At 45.0% G+C, this 27487-nt stretch overlaps 1 protein-coding gene across 1 annotated transcript; it reads right to left on the bottom strand.

Annotated features, from left to right (window-relative positions):
- Window positions 1–25847, bottom strand: LOC142793476 (uncharacterized). The gene is made up of 5 exons (XM_075885779.1): window positions 25739–25847; window positions 22018–22076; window positions 9642–9852; window positions 6565–6824; window positions 1–902 (listed from the first exon to the last, which is right to left on the bottom strand). Exons 1-5 carry the CDS (start codon window positions 25845–25847, stop codon window positions 732–734), a joined length of 810 nt encoding a protein of 269 aa, XP_075741894.1. The 3' UTR covers window positions 1–731.
- Between the last annotated feature and the right edge of the window lie 1640 nt (window positions 25848–27487).

Genomic DNA, 27487 nt, shown 5'->3' with positions numbered 1-27487 from the left:
TTGAAATTGTCTCGCAGGAGCAGAGTTATAGCTTTAAAACAGGGGTGGGAAACTCACCTCGACCAGAGGACGAAATGTCACCCAAAGCTGCAAATTAACGGAAAGCATTTCCCATATGTCATATACACAGAATTTTTTAATGGGGAGTAGTGTCAGGTCTTCACAAACATACCAATAACAGTCTCCACGTTTACGCAAATCAGCACACTTATTGTGATGAGCGCGATTATAACTCAACACATACTGACCGCATGGGTAGCCTCAAACAAGTGCTAGAGACCAGTGCCGTCTCTCCAGGTTATCCGAACCAAGCTTTATTAACTGGGATATGTAAGTAAATAACGCGAGTGCCATCTATCAAACTATAGCGAACGCTTCGCAAGCCATGCATGGCCAGCTTGTCTAACATACGTGGGCTGTACTCAGGACTGCTGTTTAGGAACCCTGCTCAAAAAGGCGAAATTGTCGATTTAAGTATCGTATATACGAAAAGTGAAAAACTATCCCCAGATCGCTTTCAACAATAAGTAATATTTTCGTTTAAAAATACAAAATAAAACCTTCCAGAATGAACTACCAAACGCGCGTTGAGCACGTGTTGGCCACAACATTGTTCATTGTGCGGAAGGAGCGCACTGGATTCCAGTAAGAACTCGCTGGCGATGAGCGGCAGAGTTCGAGGCCATCTGCCCAGTCCCGTGCCGCTCCGTCGCTTGCGTCATCCGTGTCGACTAGTAGTTCATCAGGTGCGGATGAATTTGAACGCGTGTCCGCCCAACAACCGGATCTCGTGCTTGCATGGTTGTTGGGCGGGACGCGTCCTCCTGGTGCATTCCGGAGCACCGTGTGTTGCTGACAAGAGGTCTTGAGTCTCCGTCTTCCTTCTTCTCCTCTCCCAGCTCCTGCAAGTTTAACCTTTTGCCGTAAGTGAAATGAATAATGATCGATTAGTGTAGCAGAAAACTACAGCTACTTGCGTTCCTAATAATCACCACATTCAGTTTATAAGGAATGCTCCCCGTCAATTGTTCTCTTCATATATTCGGCAGTGTGAATGTCGTTAAAGTTCGCAATGTCACTTTTCTTGATGTGTTTGTACAAGCCCAAGTAATTACACGTCAATCGCGAACACAAGTAACGGGATTTCGGGCGACCAGGCGTTAAGGTTTCGCAAGCACAACTATGACGTGTACAGTTTTGCACTCCGACGGGCTATATTGAGTGGCCACAAGAGCCTCGCATGAGAATGACCGCGATAGCAAGTTGTAGCAAAATCAAAATATTGAGCAAGCTCGTACATGGTGATAAAAGACAATAACTCACGAATAAAAAGCCAATACACACAAGAAATTAGGCAGTATATAGGACAAAAGAATGAGTAAAAAGCACCAGCCTTCAATTGTTTTGTGTGTTCTTCGTAACTAAGATTTCTAGAAGTTGATCCTCTTTTCGAGCGTCTGCTGTACGAAAAATGTACTCCACTGAAACGTGCTCTTTAACGAACTATAGTGTAATCGGAATCTCATCGCTACGGCCTCGCGCCATACGTTTCTGTTTTCTTTTATCATGCGCTTAAAACAAGTGCCAGTTGCTACAGCACTTGCGTTGTCTTCTTTGCCGTCTGTGCAGCAAATAAGCAAAGTTGCTTTCAGGCATATAGTTTACCATATACCTACTAAAAGAGCACCAAGACGAATGACACTGTAGTAGTGTACAAGTCACGCTTGCACGGCTACCAACGCGCATGTGCAACACTCAATCCGCTTATCACAAGCCTCCTTATAATCTCGGCTGCATTACTGAATAAACTGCTTTTGTTCCCCGCTACTCGTCTGGCATACATAATGTCAGAAGTGGGCACGGCAGTTAGTTTCTGCCGTGCAGCAAGCTTTTTCATGTAACCACAGCCATGAAGGAGACAATACGGGACGAGCATTCCTCACGCCCAAGCCCGCGAGACACGTCCGGACCACCTAGAACTGCAGACAGAACCATGAGTTCGACACTGCTACCACCCCCTAAGCCGCTTGACACCACTGGCGACGTTTACCATAACTGGAACATATGGATAAGTGAATTCGAACTTTTCGCAATAGCAAAAAATCTGAAGGCACAGCCGCAAGATGATCAAGCCGGTACATTTCCCATGACCATCGGCGAAGAGGCAAGGCGGGTTTTCCGAACCTTTATATTTGAAAACGAGGAAGACAGGAAAGATCTGAATGTCCCAACCCGGAAGTTTGAAGACCACTACAAAGCAGTTACAAACCTCAATTTCAACGAGACCAGGTTGGGTTCCAGAAACCAGCGAGAAGGCGAGTCGTTTAACGATTTTATCACAGAGCTCAGAATTCTAGCAGCGCTGTGCGAATTCGGGGAGCTTGAATATAGGCTTCTACGCAGTAGAATAATCCTTGAGATACGCGACAAGGAACTTCAGCAGACACTTATCCATGATAATCGCTCCTATGCCAAAATGGTTGAGATTTGCCATGCTAAAGAACAGAGTAAAGAACAGGTCGCTGAAATCCGAGGCTACACTTATTTTGAATCTGAAAAAAGCGTCGACGCGGTAGAAGAAAAAACCGCCCCCTGCCCGAAATGCGGTTCCAACATCACAGATCTCGAAGATGTCCGGAAGTGGGGAATTATTGCAAGAAATGTAACGGTCGAAATCATTTCGCAAGCGTGTGTCGCACTCGAAGCATGGAAACGCGGTCAGAAGGACGACACATACGACAGGTAGAAATGACCGACGACGAAGAATACTTCCTGCAGACGTTGGAAGTTCACGCGATCAAGAATGATGAGCACTGGGTGGTGACGTTGAATGTAGCTGGTTCTATGATCACGTGCAAAATAGACACGGGAGCAAACTGTTTTGTCATACCAGAATCTGTCTTTCGAAAGTTATCAGTGGCTCCTGCGCAAAACAGTTCTGCTACCTTGCGTACTTTTTTCAGTCACACAGAAAAAGCAAGCGGAAAGATAAACGTTGCTGTCTCTAGCAGCACGCAGAGCACCAAAGTTACGTTTTTTGTGGTCGCTCAAGAGGTGCCTGTTACACTAAGTGGTGAAGTCGCTGAGAAACTGGGCCTAATACAACGCATAGATGCAGTCAACGTCGAAACGTCTGACACGTTGGTAATCGGATTAGATGATATTTTCCAGGGCCTAGGACAACTTGAAGGCTTCACCTATCGCTTACAGCTTAAACCATATGTACCACCAACCAACAAACCCGCAAGGGAAATTGCCGTCGCCCTTCAAGAACCAGTGAAAGCAAAGCTAGACGACATGGAACGTGACGGCTTCATCACAAAGGTGAAAGAGCCGTGCGTGTGGTCCAGCCGTAGTAATAAAGAATGGGAAGGTACGCATATGTTTGGATCCTTCAGATTTAAACAAGGCGATTTTGCGAGAGCAATACCATATGCCTACTTCGGACGACGTACTGCCGCGGCTGCAAGGAGCCAAAAATTTTTCCACGCTCGATGCTGCTTCAGGCTTTTGGCAAATAATCCTTGCCGAACGCGTGTGTGCACTATGAGCCGTTTGGAAGGTACAGGTTACTACGCATGCCATTCGGCATCACATCGGCACCAGAGGTTTTTCACCGTGCCATGCATAAACTGGTTGGAAATTCGGCTGGCGTAGTGGTCGTGATGGATGATATATTAGTCTGGGGAAAGACGAGGAAGGAGCATGACAAAAACTTCACCGCCTTGCTTGAACGCCACAGAGAATGCGATTTAAGGCTCAACAGAAAGAAGTGCCAATTTTTCAGTCCAGTGTACGTTACCTGGGCCACCTCCTCACTGCAAAAGGACTCTCATCGGATCCAGAAAGAGTACAAGACATCATTCAAGTACCTGCGCCGAAAAACCGTAAGGAGCTTCAAATATTCCTTGGAATGGTCAACTTTGTATCGCGTTTCATCCCAAACCTGTCTGTTGCATCCGCGCATTAGTTAGAGCTGCTTAAGAAGGACGTCGCATGGACGTGGACAGAAGCGCAGAAAAACAGTTTCCAAAATTTGCGAGCTAGTCTTGCTACAGCGCCAGTACTAGCCTACTTTTACTTGTCTAAAGCATTGAAATTGTCTGTATGGCGTCGGCGCAGTCATCCTACAAGATGTCCACCCCATAGCCTAATCTTCCCGATCTTTAACGGCAGCGCAGCAGAAATATGCACAAATCGAAAGAAAAACCCTAGCCATAGTTCATGGCTGTATGAAGTTCACGGACTACATACTCGGACAGCCATTAGTCACAGTAGAATCTGACGATCGGCCGCTTGAATCAATTTTCAAGAAACCACTCTGCGATTGCCTTCTTCGTCTTCAGCGCATGCGCATCGTGCTACAAAGATTTCCCATCACCGTGACATACAAAGCGAGAAAAGAACTCTCTTTGGCCGACGCACATTCGCGTTTCCCTCAAAAAACAGAGCTGGTGGATGAAACAGAACAATTTTAAGTCAACGCTGTTTCTTCGTTACCTGTTTCAGATTGGCAGCTCTCAGCATGAAAGCAGAGACCAAGAAGGACACACTCATGACCGAGCGCTGCCGCTACGCAAGTACAGAGTGGCCCCAAAGCAAGCAGCAGCTGCCGGATGCCTTAAAGCCATATTGGAGCTTCCGGGATGAGCTCCACGTCGAGGACGGGCTGCTTCTCAGAAGTAACAAGCTTGTCATTCCGCCAGCAAAGCACAGAGAAGTTCTCGGCCTGCTCCGCGCTGCACATTGTGGCGAAGATAAAATGAAGGCAAGGGTACGACAGGTAATGTACTTGCCAAGTATGAATGCTAATATTTCCGATGTAGCGAAGACAAGTGCTGTTTGCGACAAATACAAAAAAAGAAATGCAAGACTTCCCATGATCAGCCACGAGTTACCAACTCTGCCAAGGCAAGTTCTCGGGGTGGATCTTTTTCATCACGAAGGCAATGAATACGTCATAGTCATTGACTCTTACTCAATTTTCTTTGAGATTCGCAAGCTTAATCATGCCACCGCTGCTGTAGTAATCAAAGCAAGTGCAAAAATTTTTGCAACGCATGGCATTCCAGCGAAGCTGTGCAGTGATACCGGCACACCTTTCAACAGCAGAAACTTCCACGCTTTTACGAGCAAATTTAATATCAACCACGTCACGTCTAGCTCGTACTATACGCGCGGTCAGGGCTTAGCAGAACGCGCTGTACAGGAAGCTAAGCATCTGTTAAACAAGTGCCCGTTTTCCATCCTTGACTATTACAGTGCGTTGCTGGAATGGCGGAACACTCCGAGGGATGAATGGCTGCAATTGCCAGTTCAAAGCCTCATGGGACGTCACACCCGAAGCCAACTACGGGTCCTCAACTGTCACGTGGAACCGATGACGCTTACCACAGAAACTGTTCACCAGCGACTGCAAAAAATATGACATAAACAGCGCTTCTACTACAACAGAACTACAAGGAGTCAGCCAGACCTTCATAGCGGAAACCGAGTGTCCGTATATGACACACGCCGCAGAGCATGGGCTCCAGCCATAGTGGTCGGTCCTGCAGGGCCCACGCGATCCTATAGGACTGCAGACAATGGGCAGCAGCTATGCCGCACAAGAGAACATCTTAGGGCCACAGAAGTCTCGTCGCTTGCCCGAGAGTCCCCAGCAGAAACCAAGCAGCACCATCAGACTCAACTCAGGTGTTTCGAAGTAGTGAGCGCATACGCCGAGAGCCGCAACGTTATCCATTGCCAGAACGTCACAAATAGCAAGGCTATCCATGTTTGCAAACAACAAATTTCCTCAACGCTTGGTTTTTTTGTGTGTGCTATGCTCTTTTTTTGTCCCAAAGAAGGGAAGATGTAGTAGAGTGCAAGTCACGCTTGCACGACAACCAACACGCATATGCAACACTCGATCCGCTTATCACAAGCCTCCTTATAAACACGGCTGCATTACTGAATAAACTGCTTTTGTTCCTCGCTACTCGTCTGGCACACAGACACAAAGGCGATGATTACTCAAGTGCGAAAGGGAGAGAGAGATAGAGAGAAAATGCATTCGTATGTCGAAGGCAATTCACAATGTTTGGAGTGTCTCATCTCCAAAAGGCGTAATGAGTAATATCTAGAGTGCATCTGACTTCACAGCGCTGTCAGAGCTTGTTTCTTTCCTTTAATATTACACGTAACGTCACCAGGGTGTAGCGTTAGTCGAATAGTACAATCACTTTAATTTCGATGTTTTTGCATCAGCAGGTAATTAAACTTGCCACTGCATTAAGACAGTTTTTTTACACCAATGCCCAGCAAAACGATGGTAGTGCCAGTGATGTTGAGGTCAGCATCTTTAATCAGCCTAACCAACGTGCTACCTCTTCGTCAGTGTAATATTCGACATTTCTCTTCATTCACTGATAAGGATCAACCGCCCCTCCCTTCGATATCACATGTCCTTATTTCTGCAGAACTTCTACAAGGAAGCAACATAGATGAATATGCTGGTGCACTGGAAAAAGCTATTTCGAAGCAGTCATGTGCAGCACCGTTGCAGAAACATTGTAAAAATACCTCTATTTCATTGCTGTCCCAAAATGCGATCCAGCTGGTGTTGGTCCTGGAAGCGCGTTGGCTCGGATTCTGGTTGCGGCCAGATGCTTGTGTGCTCATCGCCATGCCCGTCACGACCCTCTGGAAAGCCTGCAGTAGCGCTTCGAACACACTCTCGAAGCGCCTTTGGGCCCAGGTGCCGCACCCGTACTGGTTTTGGTGGAAGCACGGATACGCGTGCTCGTAGAGGCAGAAGTCTAAGGTGTATTTCCGGGAGACAGCTGCAAAAATAGGTTTATTACCTTCTCTTCAAGTCGACGGGATTTCAAGTGGAAATTGGGTGCAGTATGGTTTCCGTCACTTTACCTGCGCGTAAAGACGTCGCATTGGCTGTCGCAGAAACGCGCGCGCCACTTGAGGAATATACAACTAGTGCCGAAGTAACGTGGGCTGACTAGCTACGCCTAAATAAATGCCGCGTCGCAGGACTGGAATAAGTGGAATGAAGGTCGTTTATATTTGTTGCCTTATGACCATATCGAAAATTTGTTAAAGTGTCAGTAAAAAGAAAAACAGTTTCATTTTCAAGACAGTAAAACTCCCGCCCTCGCATAGAGAAGACGATTAGGAAGCGAGAAAATATGCCAAAAGTGAAACGTTGATGGTGAGGCCACCTTGAATTTTTCCAAATTTCGCTGCAACGTCGGATACTTTGACGGCGCCAGTAATGACCTACGTAGTGTCGAATAAATCAAAGATAAAGTAAAATCTTTGGATGTAGGCTTGGCCTTAATACGCCAAGTTTGAGCAAGTTGTTTTAAGCCAATTGTGGCAAAATACGACAAATACACTTTCTAATGCATGTCACACCATGCACGTAGATATTCCGAAAAATAAAAAAAAAGCGATTATCACCTCTCTTTTTCTTTTAATACCACACCAATGATTGTAATATTAACAACTTTAGAGCTCTCTAAGTACAGTCCACCAATTGAAACTGTTTTATTGTTTATCGTCAATGTCCCTTAGCAGTGATGGGGCTCCTAACCATCGTGAGCGCATTTTAAAACCACTTTGGAGGACCACGGTCTATAAACGCTATATGAAATGCGCACTAAGGGGCTCTCTGGCCATCGCGCATGTATAAGTAAATAACCATAAAAGGTCGGGTAATGCCCTGATGCTCTAAATGTGGCCGCCTGGTTAAGGAATCAAACCATGAACATGGTGTGCGTGGCAACTGTTAAATTAGCTTAGAGTGTTCCAAACTATATGATCGCGATGAGCAAACAAGATTTTGATGTTTAATTGGTTTGGCGAAACCACGTCTGTTTGCTTGTCTGCAAAAGTTTTGCTAACATTCTCTCATTGTTTCGAAACACAGAGGACAGGTGAAACGTGAAAACTATTTTTATATTATGCGGGGTCCTTCATCGTGCCGCTGTATTGAAGCAGTCGCTTAAAGCACACAAATTTAGTAGTTACACAAAGTGAGAACATTTGTACGGCTTGCTTGTGTAGTACTTACGGTGCTCAGCTACTGATCTGAAGTTGGCAGTTGCCCTCTCAAACGCTGCGGATGCATTTCGAAAAAAGTGAAAGGGTAGAAGCCCGTCTACGGCGCAATGTCAGTGAACGTTAAAGGCCACCGAATGTTCGAAACTTCCGTACCCTGACGTACGGTGATCCTCATTTATTACCGCAGCTTGGAACATTACACAGACGACATCATCATCATTATTTTTTTCTATTACCGAGCACTTTGTTTTGTGTAGTGGTTAAATACATTCGAAATTTGGCAGAAAAAAAAAACACACACTCCCTGCTATCTGCGATGCATACAACCATTCCAGGGAACAGAGTAGTGCTGGGTGACTGATGCTTCACGAAACAGCGAGAACGCGTTGTGCAACGCGTGCTCCTTTCACCTGGCCAGCCGCTCATCCTGTCTTGAGATAAGTGAAAAAAAAATAAAGGCAGCTCTGCCGGAACAGTCCAAAGTCTAAAAGAAGTGCAGAGCTGGGTAGCCTTTTTGGTTTGTTTTCATTTTTCTCTTTGTTTGCTCCGCACTTTGTTTCTAGCTCTGTTTCCGAGTTTTCTTTGGGTTTTTAACTCTAGTTCCACCTATTTAAAGTTTTCTATCTCTACTTCTATTCGTTTCGAGTTTTCTTTCTACTTTTCCTCATTCTGTCATTCCCTTTCTATTTATCCGTTGCTTCATGAAAATTTTCATACGTGGTTTGTGTTGTGATGCTCTTGTAGCTATATTATTAATGTCCACACTTTATATCCCTATTAAGGTTCTCAAGGGTCAAGAGCAAGAAGAACTTTGGCGCGACCACGTGCTCAATATGCTACATCTGATTTGGCTGCGTTACGCTAAGCGGCAGTGACCGTATACAACCACTTGAACCCTTTAAGTTCTCCACTCTCAATAAAGAAAGCCCCTGACGCACCGGCGCCATCGAGACACCTCAAAGACGATTCACCTTTGTGACGGGCGACCAGAAAGCTTTTCCAGCCGACATTTATTTGCTCTCCTTTGCGCGCCACAACCCACCACGTTGGTCTAGTGGATAAAGCATTCAGCTGCTCACGCGCAGGTCGCGGGATTGAATCCAGGCTTTGGGGGATAATTTGCGATGGAGGCGGATGTGAGCGTGGCCCGGGTGCTTAGATTTATGTGCTCGTTAGAAAACCTCGGGGTGTTAAAATTTCTGTTGCCCTCCACAATGGCGTCTCTAATAATAGTATGCGGTGGTTTTGGGACGATAAAACATAACAAGTGTTATTATTATTACTTTTCATGCCACTAAGAACTCACGTCTGCTAACTTGGGATTTTTATTGCGACGGCCTCATAAATATGCTTACGTCATGTTCCTGCTCGTGTGATTGATTGAAATGCTTGCGACTGCCGTCCCGCAACTGAGAAATCAAGTGGCGAGGGACTAAGCCGAACCAGTCACAACTCAACGAAAGTGACCATTTGTGACCAGCCGCACTGCGACTAACTTGGTCCTACCACCGGTACCAGTCACAGGTGCAAACAAGCTTTCGTTTTGCAGTGTAAATTAGCGGAGCTTCCAGGGTGCTTACCGGTGTTCCAGCCACTCTGAGCGACCCGCTCTCTCCAACCCAACGAAGGCACAGTGAAGAAGCTGGGGCCGATGTCCGAGTAGTATTCTTTGCGCCACATTTTGTGCACCGAGTTAGACTGCGTGTGTGCTTGAGCAGCGCTAAGAGAACCCCGCATGGGAAGCAAGCCCATGGCGATGTCAGCGTTGCCGGAGGGATCGGGCTTCGGCCCCTGGACGTGTTCCACACATGGTGGTCAAAGTTTAACTCAGACTACACAAAGTGGAGAAAAAAAACATGGGCGCCAACCAATTGGTGACATGTTAGTTTGTAAACAACCTTAGCTTATGAGGAAGAAACAAAGACTATGACGGTCGTTTTTGTGTGGCTGCGATGTTTGTAGAATATCACAATCAATCCAATTAGATATAGTGTTATGTCTTGAGTGTTACGCTAAGGCACGCAAGAAAATGGTTTTTAATTTGGAAGTTTACAGACAACTTGGTTTGCTGGTAAAGCTTCTGAAACTGTGAGAACTCGGTCCACCCGTGACCGACAGCCGAGAGGAGTTGCCAGAAAAATCAATACTAAGGGAAATGCGAACACTGAAAGCGGCCAATGATGCAACATCAGGTTTTTTTGTGCTCAATGTTTGGATGCACCACGCCGTATGAACTTAACAGAATGCAACAATCGATGTAGTCATTTGACATTTGGATATGAAGCCGTCCTGTGACAACTGATCATTTTACAGAGATGTAAGAAGCTCAAACGTACCACTTTAGGGGGGGGGGGCGGGGGAGTGTCAAAAGAGGTGGTAATGTGCCACGCCTGTTGAAGCACGAGCAAATGTTTGCCACTGAGTTTTAGGTGCATGTGCCTCTAGCTGTAGCGTTCGTTCTGGACATGACAGATAGAAGTACGTTAATAAAAACATGTGAAAAAAAACAGATAAAAAGGAAAAGAGAGGAAAGAGCATGCCACATGTGAATGTGAAACACTATTAGTGCTAAGAAGGCTCTGGAGCATCGCGTAATGAGGATTTCTTCACGCACTAAAAGATCCCGATAATAACTAAACGACTGTTCTGCGGAGCTATTTCACTGTTAATGCAGATTCTGAGGGAACTTGAATATGGTAACGATGGGCTGCAATCACTCAGAAAGAGACTACGTCCCCTGCGCCTACAAACAAAAGGTCCCGAAGAAGACAGAGTTAAGCTTACCGTAGCAACGAATGTCGACCCGAAACCTTGCATGGCTCTTTCTCGTGGTCGAAAAGGGGTCGCGTTCGTCAGTCTAAGAGAGCCTGAAGGAGGAAGTGACGCTTTTAGGAAGCAGAAAAAGAGGGATTCTCTGGCGATACGCAATGGCACAGCGAACTCAGGAACGTTCGTGCCACGAGGATTCCATTGCGCGTGCACGTGGAGCATGATGGTGGTGATGATGATCCTGGAATGGCTGGAACCTACCTACCAATGAAGGAGCTCCGCGAAGAGTCAGACGAATAAAATTAACAAAATGTTTTGGAACAACTTGTCATCACTGTTTCAAACAAAAAACCAGGTCTGCGCGGAAGTCGCAGCACAGTCACAATGAACGCAAGAAGAGCGGCCTTTCAGAGCCTTTTCGGAACACTAATTGCGTAACTACTGCAAGCACACTTGCTTAATGCCCACTATGGCATTAATAAAATTTTTTTCTGGGAAATCATTTGGGAAACTCACTGGGGCATTAATCGGGCCTTATTACTATTTTTTCTGGTAGTGGGCAGGCATTCGCTATGCTATTTCTCTTCATTCTTCTTAGAAGCATGGTATCCGCCAAAAGCTTACAAGGAGTTTCGTGCGAATTGTACATGCAGTGGTTGACGACGATAAGGAATCAAGCCTGAAATGGGTATGCGCCACAGTTAATAGGGGTACAAGAACAAGCTTTTTTAATGAGCTATAGCATTGAATGGTCCGCTTGTAACGCTATATTCAGATTGCGCGACGTCTAATTGTTATTGCGTTGTTTTAAAACGCTCTATAATTCGCTATACCGACATTGCTTCACCAATATCAAACCTACCTAAGGCAAGTTTGTCATCATTTCGCCAGCACTAGTGTAGTTCCATGGTAGATAAAGAGAGAGAGAGATAAATAGAGAGGAAAGGCAGGGAGGTTAACCAACCTTGGCTCGGTTGGCTACCCTACCATGGTAGAATACTGCGGTGGAACCCAGCGTGCCCGGGTTCGAGCCTAACTGTGGCATCGGTAATAGGTTTGTTTTTCTAATTTCACGCGATGTAGTTACGGACACCGCCGGACGGCACCGGCAGAAGAGTGCGCGTGACCCGAGTTTGTATCTCATAACAGCTTTCGCTGTAAAAAGATGCTTTTCATTCTTCTTGATCACCATCGTCATCTTCCTATCGGGGATGCCCAGACGTGGGTCAGCAAAGACATTAGCGACAATCTAGTGAATATTATTGGCGTAACCATACGTAATTGGCCCGGTGTGGTGGCGTAGCTTTTACGGTGCTCGGCTGCTGGCGCAAAGGTCGTGTGTTCGATCCCGGCCGTGGTTGTCGCTTGTCGACGGACGCGAATAGATAGTGGCCCGTACACTGTGTGAAGTCAGTGCGTGTTAAAGAATGCTTGATCGTTCAATTTTACGGATTAATCTACTACTGCGTCTCGTATATTCATAATGTGGCTTTATGACGAAAAGTACAGATATAAACAATAATATTGTCTTTAATAATAATATGAACTTAAGTACTAATATTATCATTGTTATAAAATTATATTTTAAGTTATTTCATTTATTGATACAGTCACCCCTTTGCGGGCTATTAAAGGAGTGGAGTTGACTCATATAAAACAGAAATGTGCATAAAAGAAACATAGGAAAAAGAACTTTTACTACTGGAACAGATCATTTCAGAACACATATGACAAGTATATCATAATGGCTAAGCATATAGTTTAAACAGAGAAGTTAGTGAAGAGCAAGAAAAGAGAACATCACTACAGAAATACACATCCTGTTTTGCGCATAATAAAACACATAATAAATATCATAGCCTAGTTACAAAGCACGTACTTCACACATATTCACAATCTTAGCGCATGGCATCAGAGTGCACTATATGTTTTATTGCTTCTAAAAAGTCAGTAAGCGATTTGATTTTCACAACCGAGTCTGGTAACGAATTCCACTGTTGAATAGCCCTGGGGAAGAAGCTGTACCTGAAACAGTCATTATGAACTTTGGGGGGTGGTATGTACATACTGTGTCTGTGTCTTGACGTTTCTTGTGTTTTGATTTGAAAGTACCTGTCGTAGTTTATTTTAACGTGATGATTAACTATTACAAAAAAGAAGCTCAGCCTTTCATATTCGGTGCATTTTTGTTGAGGTAAGAGCTCTGCGAGTTTGCATAATTCGGTAGGTGAATGGAAACGACGGTATTTAATAAATATAAACTATAACTAAGTCCCTGTATTTTGTCGAGTTTCAAACAGTTAGTTTGGGTAAAGGGAATCTACACTACTTTAGCATATTCGATTATGGGTCTTAGCAAAGTTTTATAAGCTAAAGTTTTAACTTCGGCATGACGATAGTTATAGCGCGAGAACAAAACGACGACACAGAGACAAGAAGGACACGAAAGACACGAGCGCTTGTCTCTGTGTCGTCGTTTTGTTCTCGCGCTATAACTATCGTCATGCCATACCAACTAGCCCAAGCTGCCTCACTTTTAACTTCGGGAGAGGCACAGTGGAGGTTACGTCTCAGCCCCAGAACACCTTGTTAGCTTTGCAACAAAGTTCATCAACATGAAGATTCCAACGCAAGTCAAGCGTAAATATGAGACCTAGGTATTTATATTGCTTAGCCTGAGCAAGTTCGTGACCGTTATTACTGTACGGATAACTAAGAATGTTCTTTTTTCTAAAAATGAACATAAAAACAGTTTTTGGTTGGTTAAGCTGCATTTGCCACTGATCACACCAGTTTTTAGTTCTCTCTAAGTCAAGATCAAATTCGACCTGGTATCTCGGTGACCGTACATTTTTGTATAGTATGCAATCGTCAGCAAACCGTCGTATTTGGGTAGTAATATTTTGGCAGATCGTTTATACACAAGGAACAAGAGGGGCCCCAGGACACAACTCTGGGGCGCCCCAAATACCACAGGCGTTAAACTAGATTGGTGGTGCCCTATTTGGACATATCGTTCTCGGCGTGCAAGATAGGAACTGAACCACCAGGTGAGGGCAGAATTTTTAAAGGTACTATTGATTTTAAATAAGAGCTTAATGTGCGACACCTTATCGAAAACCTTTGCGAAGTCTAAAAATATTATGTCAGTTCAACGAAGGGTATTAACTGTGCTAGATAAGTCGTGTACAAGCTCAATAAGCTGAGTAACGGTAGATAACCCTTTTCTAAAGCCATGCTGACAGAAAACAAATAAATTATGTTCATCAAGATGGGTTAGCAAGTGCTTTGATACAAAGTGCTCTAATAATTTTGAACAGGTGCTTCTGTGCCATATATGTTGGTAGTTGCTAGCGTGAGATGCGGAACCGCCTTTGTGTATGCGCACAATTTTTGCACGTTTCTAAGCACTGGAAAAAGAGCCACTATTAACAGATGATAGAATAATTAATGTTAAAAATTTTGATGACCAATCGGCATATCTATAAAGAAATTCATTGGGTATATTGTCAGGACCAGGGCCTTTTTGGTATTTATATGAAACAAGAAGTTTAGAACGCCCTCTTCAGTGATGCTTATACCCTGAATAGGAATCATATCTAAGGAATCGCTGATGTTGGGTACAGTACCATCATCGATTGTCATAACTGACGAGAAGAAGGAATTAAACGCCTCTGCCTGATCTTTGCTACTTCTATGATTAGACATACTACTCAGCCTGGTCGAAGGATTCACGTACCTCTAAAATTTGTCTGGGAATTCTTTCAGAAATTCTTTCAACGTTGAGTTATAAAAGTTATTTTTCGAAGTCTTCACACTTTGCCGGAGGTTTTTACTTAAAACCTGGACGTTCTTCTTTTTTCAATGCTTGGTTTGACAGAGCACGCCTTTCGCTTGCGTTTAAGCTTTCTTTTAGCGTGTATTATATCGCACGTAATCCAAGGGTTTCATTTCCTCACATTTTACAACGTTTGGGAATGAATTGTTGGATGAAAAATTATCGTAGAATGAAAACAAAACCGCCACAGCTCTGTTGAACGAGATGTTCGGTACATTTCCAGAAATGAATATTATGACTGTTCTAGTGGTTCTAGTATGGCTAAGTTGTTTGCGGCACTAAAATTTGGGATGATAAGTTTTTCATCATTGTGCACGACATTACCATACAGATCTAAACACAATAAAACCATTTTATGATCAGAAAGACCATCCTCATTTTCACACAAGCCGAAAAACGGGAGCAGTGATTCAGATAAGAACATCAAATCAAGCACTGAAGAAGCGTTTGGACCCCCACGCGTACAAGACGAGACGACCTGAGTCAGATCGTAGCAGAAAGCGAGCTATAGCAGCTGATCACCTTCGCTTCCTTCTGAAGTGGGCGTCGACCAATTCATTCCAGGGAGATTGAAGTCTCCTATAAGGATACTATTGTCATCACGCTTCAGGTGGGAATCCATAAAGCTTCTTAAGTTATCAAATGCATTCACTGGAGAGTTTGGAGGTCTATACATAGCACCAATGTATATCGAGCGATTACTGAGCGTAGTTTTTTACCAAAGAGCTTCGACGGCAATAGCATGCGGAAGAACACTAACTAATATATTATCTTTAATTTAAATGGCCACACCTCCTCCTTTTGTTTCACGGTCTCTTCTCACGATATTGTATCCGGGAGGAGTAACCTCGGCATCCAGTACTTCTTACTTCAACCATAATTCGGTCATTACTAAAAAGTCGGAATCGTGTTCTAGTACCACAGCTTCAAGATCCGCCCTTTTATTCAAAATACTTCTGACATTATTATTTATTAACTTTAACTGTTTAAAACTACTCGGACACCATCAGTCGCCATCACGACGCCTGTCAGTTGTTTCGGAAGGTGTCTTACATATGTCCCTCATATTAGTATCCCCGTTTCAACCGTACACCACTTCATTTATTTTCATTTTGTCAAAAATAAGCTTCACCTTGGCCCCCGTTTTTATCTCCTCAGCACTAGACTCCCACAACCTTCTGCGTATCTCAACAACTCGTTTTGAAAAATCTTCGTTTATGCTGACCTCCTTACCACGCAGTTTAAAGCACTTTCGTAGGATTTTAGTCTTATCTCTGAAATATGAAACTCTCAAGATAACGGGACTATCTCTGCCCCCCTGTTTTGCTCCTAAGTGATGAATTTGTACAACTGAGATAATTTTAATGTTTAGCAAATTATCAAAAACGTCGACGTTAACCTTCTGACGTAAAATATCTTCAGTTTCATTCATGTCCTCTTTTCTCATTCTGATATTAAAATTATTCCACCGAGAGTGGTTTTCGAGATCGTCAAGTCGCTTGAGGAGGGCATTCCTGTCGGTGCATGACTTAGTAACGAAGTCATCAACTTTCTGACTAACAGTTGCTATTGAGGTTTCGGCTTCACTGGCAAACTTCTCAAGGCTAGCAAGCCTGAGTGGGGCTGTGCCCAGAATTTCTAGCCTTTTCTCTATTTTCGAAAGCCTGCCCTCTACCCGAGCCTCAAAAGATGCTTGGTTTTTCTTCTATTTTGGTTACTTTTTCCAGGACCGCCTTATGTGTCTTAATTATTTCGTTAAGCTTTTCTTCAGTGATAGCCCTGGGATTTTCTTCCGCATCACTCAAACGTGACACTAGCAAGCTGGCAACGGCAAAACATTCAGATAAACAACAAATAAGAGTATGTGGACACGGCCACACTACTAAACACAGGTAATCACTAGTAAAACAGTATTTTCGATCACCAACCGGCACATAGAACGGGAAAGTCGGTGACATTGTCACGGCGGTGCCACCGTGTCCACTGATGCTTGCAGAAGCGAGCGTCCCTTTTAAGTCATGAAAGCCAGCGGGTCCGCGATGTGCTGGTGACGTCACGGTGCATGAAGAAGATGCGCTGTAGCCTTACTCCACGTGTGGCAGCCGCCGCAGAAGAGTGTCATACAAGATTGCGCCTAGGACGTAGTTTGGTTGAAGCAAAGGCGAAGCAGGCTTGCAGTGTTCATTTGCCGTGAAAGTTTCAACACGCTGATCCAAAAGCACCCAACTAGAGCCTGCACAAGGAACAGCAATATCGGTGACATTGTCACGGCAGTGCCGCCATGTCCACTGATGCTTGCAGAAGCGAGCGTCCCTTTTAAAGCACGAAAGCCAGCGGGTCCGGCATGTGCTGGTGACGCCACGGTGCGTGAAGAAGATGCGGTGTAGCCTTACTCCACGTGTGGCAGCCGCCTCAGAAGAGTGTCAGCCAAGATTGCGTCTAGGACGTCGTTTGGCAGAAGCGAAGGCGATGCAGGCTGGCAGTGTTCATTTGCCCTGTGAAAGTTTCAGCACGCTGATCCAAAAGCACCCAGCTAGAGCCTGCACAAGGAACGAAAAAGTCGGTGACATTGTCACGGCAGTGCCGCCATGTCCACTGATGCTTGCAGAAGCGAGCGTCCCTTTTAAAGCACGAAAGCCAGCGGGTCCGGCATGTGCTGGTGACGCCACGGTGCGTGAAGAAGATGCGGTGTAGCCTTACTCCACGTGTGGCAGCCGCCTCAGAAGAGTGTCAGCCAAGATTGCGTCTAGGACGTCGTTTGGCAGAAGCGAAGGCGATGCAGGCTGGCAGTGTTCATTTGCCGTGAAAGTTTCAGCACGCTGATCCAAAAGCACCCAGCTAGAGCCTGCACAAGGAACATAAAAGTCGGTGACATTGTCACGACAGTGCCGCCGTGTCCTCTCACATATCCCAAATCACATGTCATATATCACATGTCACATATCATCATGGTTGTGTTTGTTGTTGTTATTACTGTTTCATGTGCATGTAGCACGCAATGGAGAACGTACCGTTTCATCGAATTTGCTTTGATCGATTTCTCAAGTTGACATGGTGCTGGACGAGCAATATCTGGCACGAACAAAGGCATCACGTGACCTAGACTTTCAAGTCAAGGTACTATGCGTAATGCAAAATCGACGCATCTGAAGAAGGGTGATAGCTAATTCTGGCACTGTCAAACACAAGTTTGGGTGATCTTGTGAAAGGGCGTTCACAGGGCCACTGCAGACGCTGATATGCGTTGCGAATAAAAAGACTCCATGCGTCGTCCGAGCGCAAAAGAACTTAAGAAGGAAGTTAAGGTTATGGTGGGGAATTTTACCGCGGATGCTTCTGCGGTAAAACTGAATCATCATACATCTCACCAAAGAAATTATGTGTGGATTATTTTTGCTTGCTACTGCGCCATAAAAGCATTTTTAATTATCCTACGCTTGTTCAGATCTCCGATAGTTTAGACATCCTGAATATGAACAAGGAGCACATACAGAGGATTGGTGAATTTGGTCGTTCCTGCTGGTTCTTGGTGTACTGTGGGAGAAACGGAAATAAGCTCGAAATAAGAGGGCAGCATGAACAGGTGGAGAGTATCAACTGATGCTTTATTCCACAGAGCAAGCCAAATGTGAACGAAACAAAAATTAGACCATCTCCCACTGAAGGGAACCATGTGAGATTAGAAGCACTTGGCGATAACGCTTATACTGGTGGTGGCGTGGAAGTGGAAGCTGGCGCTTATCCCGGCGTGCACAGTAGAAAAACCTGGGCAGGCGCAAACCACGCAGTGATGGACCACTGTTTCCTGCTGGACAAAGCCAGTCGCTGCTAAGGGGCAATAAGAGAGAAGACCCCTATTTTGAAGTAGAGACCCCACCTCCGCTTTTAGTTAACGTGCACGCTGCGAAATTTTCTTCTTCAACAACGCACAGGAGATATCTTCCAGCGGAAATGCCTAGAAGATCCAGATCCAGTGCATATATATTATGGGGTGATCAGTGAATGGTTATGCACTGCGAGCAGTCAGTTTTTTCATTCATTAAACTCACTAGCAGACGCTGTCTCATTCGGCGTTGAGAGGCGAGAGATTATGGAGCGTAGGAGGGGGGAACACGTGCAATGGGGTGTAAACGGCGTGGGGAAGGAACGCCTAGAGGAGAACGAGGGGGCAGAGCGTCGCTTAACAACCACTGCCTGCGTCGGTGTTGAGAGGTGAGATAGTGGGGAGAGGAATAGAGGAGAGAGACTCAGGGGACGCGCATGCGCAGTGAAGGTGTTACACCAGACGCCGGATTGAGCTCGACCATAGGACGCTTGGCATTTGAAAGGCAAAACAGAGGAAACATCATAGGAGAGAAAGGTGAGGAGGACTCAGATGTACAGGCAATGATGACACTTAAGCCATTGACACCCATCCCTGTTCTTAAAAACTGTTTTTCATGTAGGGGCGGCCGCATTTTCAATGGAGGTGAAAATGCTGGAGGCTCGTGTGCTCAGATTTGGGTGCATGGTAAAGAACCTCAGGCAGTCAAACTTTCGGAGCTCTCCACTAGGCATCTCATAATAATATGGGGTTTTGACGCGTTAAACCCGACATATCAATAAATAATAAACAAATCAATCAAAAACAATCAATCACTCAATCTGTTTTTCTTGTAGAGCTCGCGAGCGAATGCTTATTCAAGCCTGAGATGAAAACATATATAAATGGTAGGTAAACTTGTTTTGTGTGGTAAAGTTAGCAATAATTGATAAGGCATAAAGCCATCTAGCCTTCCTCAAACAAACTTTGTAGTATCGCAGACTTCTGTCTATAATCAGTCTATAGATAATTGGAGTCTATAGTTTATTGGGGATGCGCGTTCCGTATCGTGAATGCGAGACACTCAAAAATAAAATTTTAAATTATCTAAAAGGAGCCGCAAGGCGTACGTGGTACACTCTTATTACACTTGTGGCGATAGGGGAAACCGCGAAAAAAAAAAAGCTCTACAAAGCTACCTCACATGCAATGGATGCAAGATCAAAGAGTGTCTACAGGTGTCTCGAGAATATAAAGATGTATGTCACGTGATATTATCGCATCACTTATGTGCAACCTAAATTTTAATGGCATGTGATATTGGAACTTTGGGGGTGGGGACTAGTCCGGTATTTTTGAATGGGGAAAAGTCAACCTTTTGGTTGACTACCATGACGGTATTCAACGACGTTGACCGTTGATGAGATCGCTTGGGCACGCAAATATTGTTACCGTCGTACGAATGCGCCGGTTTCTGAACTTTTTACTTCACAGTGCATATGACGTTTTCGCTTGGAAACAGCTCTAGTATCGACGAATGCACTAGCCGTCGTAACTTAGCAGGCAAATTATCAGGGTGCTATCTCTAGGGCACCTGTTTAGTTCCTGGCTGCCACTTCCACTCTATGATTGGATAGAAGTACAAGAACACCCGTGTGCGTCTCTGTATGGTTACATGTTAGATAGGGCGCAGGTAGTCGGAAATAATCCCGAGTTCCTACCACACACGGCTTTCACCTTATCACATCGTGACTGGGGCTCGTGAAACTGCAGCAATTCCTATTAAAGACGATAGTCTTTCTTGGGGACCTTCGACGCAAAAAATTTTGGTCTGTCTGTCTGTCTGCACGCTTGTTTGTTTGTCCACTCCTAACGGCGCCGGGTACTTGAAACGGCCGACCCCATCCGCAGCGCCCACGAAAGTTGCTTAGGTTTCAGCGTTCATACTTGTGCAATTGTCCATAAAAATCACTTATTGCGCATGTCTGGGGCACCATAACAACACGTATATATTCTGCATGTGCGTCTTTAACTAGAAAAGGCGTACTTAATTATTTTATGAACCGTAGCGCTTATCACGCTGCACTTCCGTGCAACCCTTGCACGAAAAGGCGGGTGTTTCCAACGCTTTCCTATGGTGGTGGCTCCTATCCGTCGCCTTTCGTTCTACACCTTACCACCTCTGAGATGGGCGCGCCCACTCGTCTCAGAGCCACGCGCTTCATTTTTCAAGAAAACTGCCAGGAGGCGCTCTTTTTGTCTCCCGTGTGGTAGAGTTACTGTATATGCTACCTTTAAGTAGCGAAGTTGCGCGACTGTTTTCCGGGCACCGCTCGCTCCGCCTACAGGAGTTCAGCGCCCCTATTCACTGAGCGCCATCACGTGGTCAAAGGTGGTTCATTTGCACTGTGGAGAAGCCAACGCTACGCAAAGTCCGGGCAGGTCAAGCGGGGTTGACATTGGCTGTTGACATTCTCGCCGTGCTTCTTCGGTAAAGTAGCCATGCTGCCTGTTTATCACGAAAAATGCGGCAGAAAATGCATTCTGTGTTGAATTGTACTACGTAGAGCCCATGCGAATAGACGCGGGTGCAGCGGGCGTTGCTATAGGGACATCAGTGTTCAGTCGAAAGGAATAAACGCTTGGTCATTTTCGTCGGCAGAATTTTCTCTTGGTGGTGTAAACCATTGTTTCATTGCGGCTTAGGAAGAGTGAGAGCACTGCTCTAGTTTGGGTGAGACAATTGCTGTTGTGGCTTGAGGGGGGCAAGGGCCCCTTTTCTGCTTCTCTGCTGACGCCCATGCGCTTAGCTTTTCTTTTTAAATTTGTCCACGGCACTGCAAAACTTGCTCTGTTTGGTTTAACCACATATGCAGTAGTGAGTACGTTATACATGCAGAGTTGGCCAGCGTGTGTCAGCTGCACACGTCTAAATTATTCTAGCGGTAAAAAGGCTAAAAATAAAGGGAGAAGTTAAACTAGAGCTATTCGAATAAGCAAGGTGTTGCTGCTAGTGCGTGAATTGAATGCTGCTTTGTAACCTTAAGCGAAAACAATGTTGGACACGTATTGTTATTGTACGATGATTCACATCAATGGTCGTAAGCCGCGATTGTAATACGATCGTAATACGATATGCGCGCTTAACGCGGGCGTCACACGGCCACTCTCGATCGCTATCCAGCTCGATTCAGTTGAACACTACAAAGCTTTAGCTGGTTAACTCACACAATTAACGAATGAGCCCAACGCGATGAAAATATTATATCCCTGGCTCGATAGCGATAAAGACAGAAAAATAATTTTACGTATGTAACTCGGGAAAACAGTCCAAAAGAAGCCAAAACTAATGTGTGGCCTACTATAAATATACATATGTACAACTGGTTCAAACAGCTGACGCACGTTTTTTCATCATTACTTACCGAAAACGCAAACATAAAGTCAAGGCTTCCAGGTGTGACCAGAGCAACTGAGTTTGTCTCGTACCTTCATGAAGAATAGAAAGATAAAAGAAAAAAAATAAAATAGAAAGAAAAAAGCTTACATAATAGAGCAACTCTATAGGCACGAGGGCTGCTCCTACGCGCATGGTGAGTGGCTTTCCTGCAAGACATATGAACGCAAGATGGCGTACCTTAGCGCAACTCTGCTACCTAACGATTGCATATACAGTAACTCCAACGTGCATGGAGGCGGAAATGTTGTAGGCCCGTGTACTCAGATTTGGGTGCACGTTAAAGAACCCCAGGTGGTCGAAATTTCCGGAGCCCTCCACTACGGCGTCTCTTATAATCATATGGTGGTTTTGGGACGTTAAACCCCACAAATCAATCAACTCTAACGTGCGGCGTGACTTCATGCACTCGTTCGCTTCCGCTGCACGCTCGAGGCACTCTGTCGCAGCGCCTCCAAAGTTCACCAATTTTCTTGCGCAGAACATGAAATAAATGCTTTGTTCACTCTCTCCACGCGCAAGACTATCGTTTTTCGACGACATTTGCAGATTACATGCAGATACGGGGCCAATTTTTTACTAGGAAGGATGCGCAAATATTCATGTTTTCAGAAACAATTATGACAAAAACTCCTTTCGAGTATCGGTTCGAATATCGAATACCTGTGCACCGTTATAAAGAACCGAAGCTTTTGTAGAATTTTATTGCCACAAATTATCAAAACTTCAGCCGTTTGACTGCAGCGCATACAAAATCTTTTTCGTCACGAACTAATAGCGAATTCCCAAGCCGAAGAAATGACGGCCGTATGATATTCATATGTGGGGTTTAACGTCCCAAAACCACCATATGATTATGAGAGACGCCGTAGTGGAGGGCTCCGGAAATTTTGACCACCTGGGGTTCTTTAACGTGCACCCAAATCTGAGCACACGGGCCTACAACATTTCCGCCTCCATCGGAAATGCAGCCGCCGAACGGCCGTATGATACGTTTACACGATGAACACAGTTTACTTGGTTGGTTGGTTGGCCGGTTCCCCAACACCTTAGCACAAACTACTCCGAAGCAGGGGCAATGCGCAAGGTGGTGCCTTGTTTATAAAAGCGATTCACCGACTCACTGACAGGGTTTAAATGAATGAGCTGTATAAGGGATCAAACGCTACTCAAAGTGATAAAGACCAACGTTTTATACAACGTTATTTGATTGGCTATTCTGTAGTGACCGGTGCAAACCATCGCAAGGCTTCACCCATAAAACAGGCGGCTCATCATTTTCAAGATTCCTTTAAAATTCGAATAAGTTTAGAAATAGAGTGTTTCTGCCCTTTACAGTAGTGTATTATTTTTTCAAAAACAAAACTTAATTTAGGTAACGATCTATGAATCATTTTATTTCCTATGTTCAAGAGCGCTAAGGTTGGTTAGAAAAGAGGGGCGGAGTAAAGTACTCCGAAAAACTTTTTTCCCAGCTTCCATTGATTCACGCAGCTCAGGCAAGGCCCGGGCCGTGTAAAGCACGTTGATATTTGGCTCGTACTACCAACGCCTGAAGTGTTCTCGTGGTCATCTTGGAAATTATGAGAGTTGGTGAGAAGTAGAAGAGGTACCGTTTGGATTAGCTTGGAAGAGGCAGCACCAAGCAGCCTGGTTACCATAAATAATATATAGCTTAAATGCGCTAATGAACTTGTCCAACTGGGATATTGGAATATCCAAACGATTAGCTCAGATCTCAAATCAACCAAGTGTTATAGCATATAGGGTTACTTAAACTAATATACATAATTAGCATGAAGACCAGCCAGAGGATGAAGTCAACGTGAGTTGATATCCAAAGCAAAAGCAAGCACCCAGTCATTTCCTTGAAATTGTCCCGCAGGAGCAGAGTTATAGCTTTAAAACAGGGGTGGGAAACTCACCTCGACCAGAGGACGAAATGTCACCCAAAGCTGCTATTTAACAGAAAGCATTTCCCATATGTCATATACACAGAATTTTTTAATGGGGAGTGGTGTCAGGTTTTCACAAACATACCAATAACAGTCTCCAAATTTACGCAAATCAGCACACCTATTGTGATGAGCGCGATTATAACTCAACACATACTGACCGCATGGGTAGCCTCAAACAAGTGCTAGAGACCCGTGCCGTCTCTCCAGCTTATCCGAACCAAGCTTTATTAACTGGGATATGTAAGTAAATAACACGAATGCTATATATCAAACTATAGCGAACGCTTGGCAAGCCATGCACGGCCAGCTTGTCAAACATACGTGGGCTGCACTCAGGACTGCTGTTTAGGAACCCTGCTCAAAAAGGCGAAATTGTCGATTTAAGTATCGTATATAGGAAAAGTGAAAAACTATCCCCAGATCGCTTTCAACAATAAGTAATATTTTCGTTTAAAAATACAAAATAAAACCTTCCAGAATGAACTACCAAACGCGCGTTGAGCACGTGTTGGCCACAACATTGTCCATTGTGCGGAAGGAGCGCACAGGATTCCAGTAAGAACTCGCTGGCGATGAGCGGCAGAGTTCGAGACCATCTGTCCAGTCCCGTGCCGCTCCGTCGCTTGCGTCATCCGTGTCGACTAGTAGTTCATCAGGTGCGGATGAATGTGAACGCGTGTCCGCCCAACATCACGATCTCGTGCGTGCATGGTTATTGGGCGGGACGCGTCCTCCTGTTCCATTCCGTAGCACCGTGTGTTGCTGACAAGAGGTCTCGAGTCTCCGTCTTCCTTCTTCTCCTCTCCCAGCTCCTGCAAGTTTAACCTTTTGCCGTTACTTAAATGACTAACGATCGATTAGTGTAGCAGAAAACTACAGCTACTTGCGTTCCTAATAATCGCCACATACAGTTTATAAGGAATGCTCCCCGTCAATTCTTCCCTTCATCTATTCGGCAGTGCGAATGTCGTTAAAGTTCGCTATCTTATTTTTCTTGATATATTTCTCCAAGGTCAAGTAATTACGCCTCAATCGCGAACACAAGTAACGGGATTTCGGGTGACCTGGCGTTAAGGTTTCGCAAGCACAACTATGATTTGTACAGTTTTGCGCTCCGACGGGCTATATTGAGTGGCCACAACAGCCTCGCATGAGAATGACCGCGATAGCAAGTGAAAGCAAAATCAAAGTACTGAGCAAGCTCGTACATGGTCGAGAAAGACAATAACTCACGAATAAAAAGCTGATACACACAATAAATTAGGCAGTATATAGGACAAAGGAATAAGTAAAAAGCACCAGCCTTTAATTGTTTTGTGTGTTCTTCGTCAGTAAGATTTCAAGAAGTGTATCCTCTTTTCGTGCGTCTGCTGTACGAAAAATGTACTCCACTGAAACGTGCTCTTTAACGAACTATAGTGTAATCGGAATCTCATCGCTACGGCCTCGCGCCATACTTTTCTGTTTTCTTTTATCATGCGCTTAAAACAAGTGCCAGTTGCTACAGCACTTGCGTTGTCTTCTTTGCCGTCTGTGCAGCAAATAAGCAAAGTTGCTTTAAGGCATATAGTTTACCATATACCTACTAAAAGAGCAACAAGACGAATGACACTGTAGTAGTGTACAAGTCACGCTTGCACGGCAACCAACGCGCATGTGCAACACTCGATCCGCTTATCACAAGCCTCCTTATAATCTCGGCTGCATTACTGAATAAACTGCTTTTGTTCCCCGCTACTCATCTGGCATACATGGTGTCAGAAGTGGGCACGGCAGTTAGTTTCTGCCATGCAGCAAGCTTTTTCATGTAACCACGGCCATGAAGGAGACAATACGGGACGAGCATCCCTCACGCCCAAGCCTGCGAGACAAGTCCGGACCACCTAGACCTGCAGACACAACCATGAGTTCGACACTGCTACCACCCCCAAGCCGCTTGACACCACTGGCGACGTTTACCATAACTGGAACATATGGAAAAGTGAATTCGAACTTTTCGCAATAGCAACAAATCTGAAGGCACAGCCGCAAGATGATCAAGCCGGTACATTTCCCATGACCATCAGCGAAGAGGCAAGGCAGGTTTTCCGAACTATTAAATTTGAAAACGAGGAAGACAGGAAAGATCTGAATATCCCAACCCGGAAGTTCGAAGACCACTACAAAGCAGTTACAAACCTCAATTTCAACGAGATCAGGTTGGGTTCCAGAAACCAGCGAGAAGGCGAGTCGTTTAACGATTTTATCACAGAGCTCAGAATTCTAGCAGCGCTGTGCGAATTCGGGCAGCTTGAAGATAGGCTTCTACGCAGTAGAATAATCTTTGGGATACGCGACAAGGAACTTCAGCAGAGACTTATCCATGATAATCCCTCCTATGCCAAAACGGTTGAGATTTACCATGCTAAAGAACAGAGTAAGGAACAGGTCGCTGAAATCCGAGGCAGCACTTATTTTGAATCTGAAAAAACCGTCGACGCGGTACAAAAAAAAAAAAAACCGCTCCTGCCCTAAATGCGGTTCCAACATCACAGATCTCGAAGATGTCCGGCAGTGGGGAATTATTGCAAGAAATGTAATGGTCAAAATCATTTCGCAAGCGTGTGTCGCACTCGAAGCATGGAAACGCGGTGAGAAGGACGACACATACGACAGGTAGAAATGACCGACGACGAAGAATACTTCCTGCAAACGTTGGAAGTTCACGCGATCAAGAATGATGAGCACTGGGTGGCGACGTTGAATGTAGCCGGTGCTATGATCAGGTTCAAAATAGACACGGGAGCAAACTGTTGCGTCATACCAGAATCTGTCTTTCGAAAGTTATCAATGGCTCCTGCGCAAAACAGTTCTGCTATCTTGCGTACTTTTTTCGGTCACGCAGAAAAGGCAAGTGGAAAGAAAAACGTTGCTGTCACTAGCAGCGCGCAGAGCACCAAAGTTACGTTTTTTGTGGTCGCTCAAGAGGTGCCGTTACACTTAGTGGTGAAGTCGCTGAGAAACTGGGCCTAATACAACGCATAGATGCAGTCAACGTCTAAGCGTCTGACACGTTGGTATCCGGCTTCGATGATATTTTACAGGGTCTAGGACAACTTGAAGGCTTCACCCATCGCTTACAGCTTGAAACCGACGTACCACCAACCATCAAACCCGCAAGGAGAATTGCCGTCGTCCTTCAAGAACCAGTGAAAGCAAAGCTAGACGACATGGAACGTGACGGCTTCATCACAAAGGTGAAAGAGCCGTGCGTGTGGTCCAGCCGTAGTAATAAAGAATGGGAAGGTACTCATATGTTTGGATCTTTCAGATTTAAACAAGGCGATTTTGCGAGAGCAATACCATATGCCGACTTCGGAAGACGTACTGCCGCGGCTGCAAGGAGCCAAAAATTTTTCCACGCTCGATGCTGCTTCAGGCTTTTGGCAAAAAATCCTTGCCGAACAAAGTTCGCGTGTGTGCACTATGAGCACATCGTTTGGAAGGTACAGGTTACTACGCATGCCATTAGCATCACATCGGCACCAGAGGTTTTTCAACGTGCCATGCATAAAGTGATTGGAAATTCGGCTGGCGTAGTGGTCGTGATGGATGATATATTA

The sequence above is a fragment of the Rhipicephalus microplus genome, unplaced genomic scaffold (assembly GCF_043290135.1).
Source record: "Rhipicephalus microplus isolate Deutch F79 unplaced genomic scaffold, USDA_Rmic scaffold_302, whole genome shotgun sequence".
NCBI classification, from domain to species: domain Eukaryota; kingdom Metazoa; phylum Arthropoda; class Arachnida; order Ixodida; family Ixodidae; genus Rhipicephalus; species Rhipicephalus microplus.
Note: the sequence above shows the minus strand (reverse complement) of the source record. Positions and strands in the feature narration are given on the sequence as shown.

What these genes read in the sequence shown, in the direction of transcription:
- LOC142793476 (XM_075885779.1), bottom strand. Translation starts at nt 25,847, where the DNA reads ATGGTAAACGTCGCCAGTGGTGTCAAGCGGCTTGGGGGTGGTAGCAGT. An exon ending in TCAGAGTGGCTGGAACACCG is followed by an intron (nt 6,825 to 9,641) that starts GTAAGCACCCTG and finishes CTATTTTTGCAG; the next exon opens with CTGTCTCCCGGAAATACACC. An exon ending in GGGACAGCAATGAAATAGAG is followed by an intron (nt 903 to 6,564) that starts GTATTTTTACAA and finishes TTAAACTTGCAG; the next exon opens with GAGCTGGGAGAGGAGAAGAA.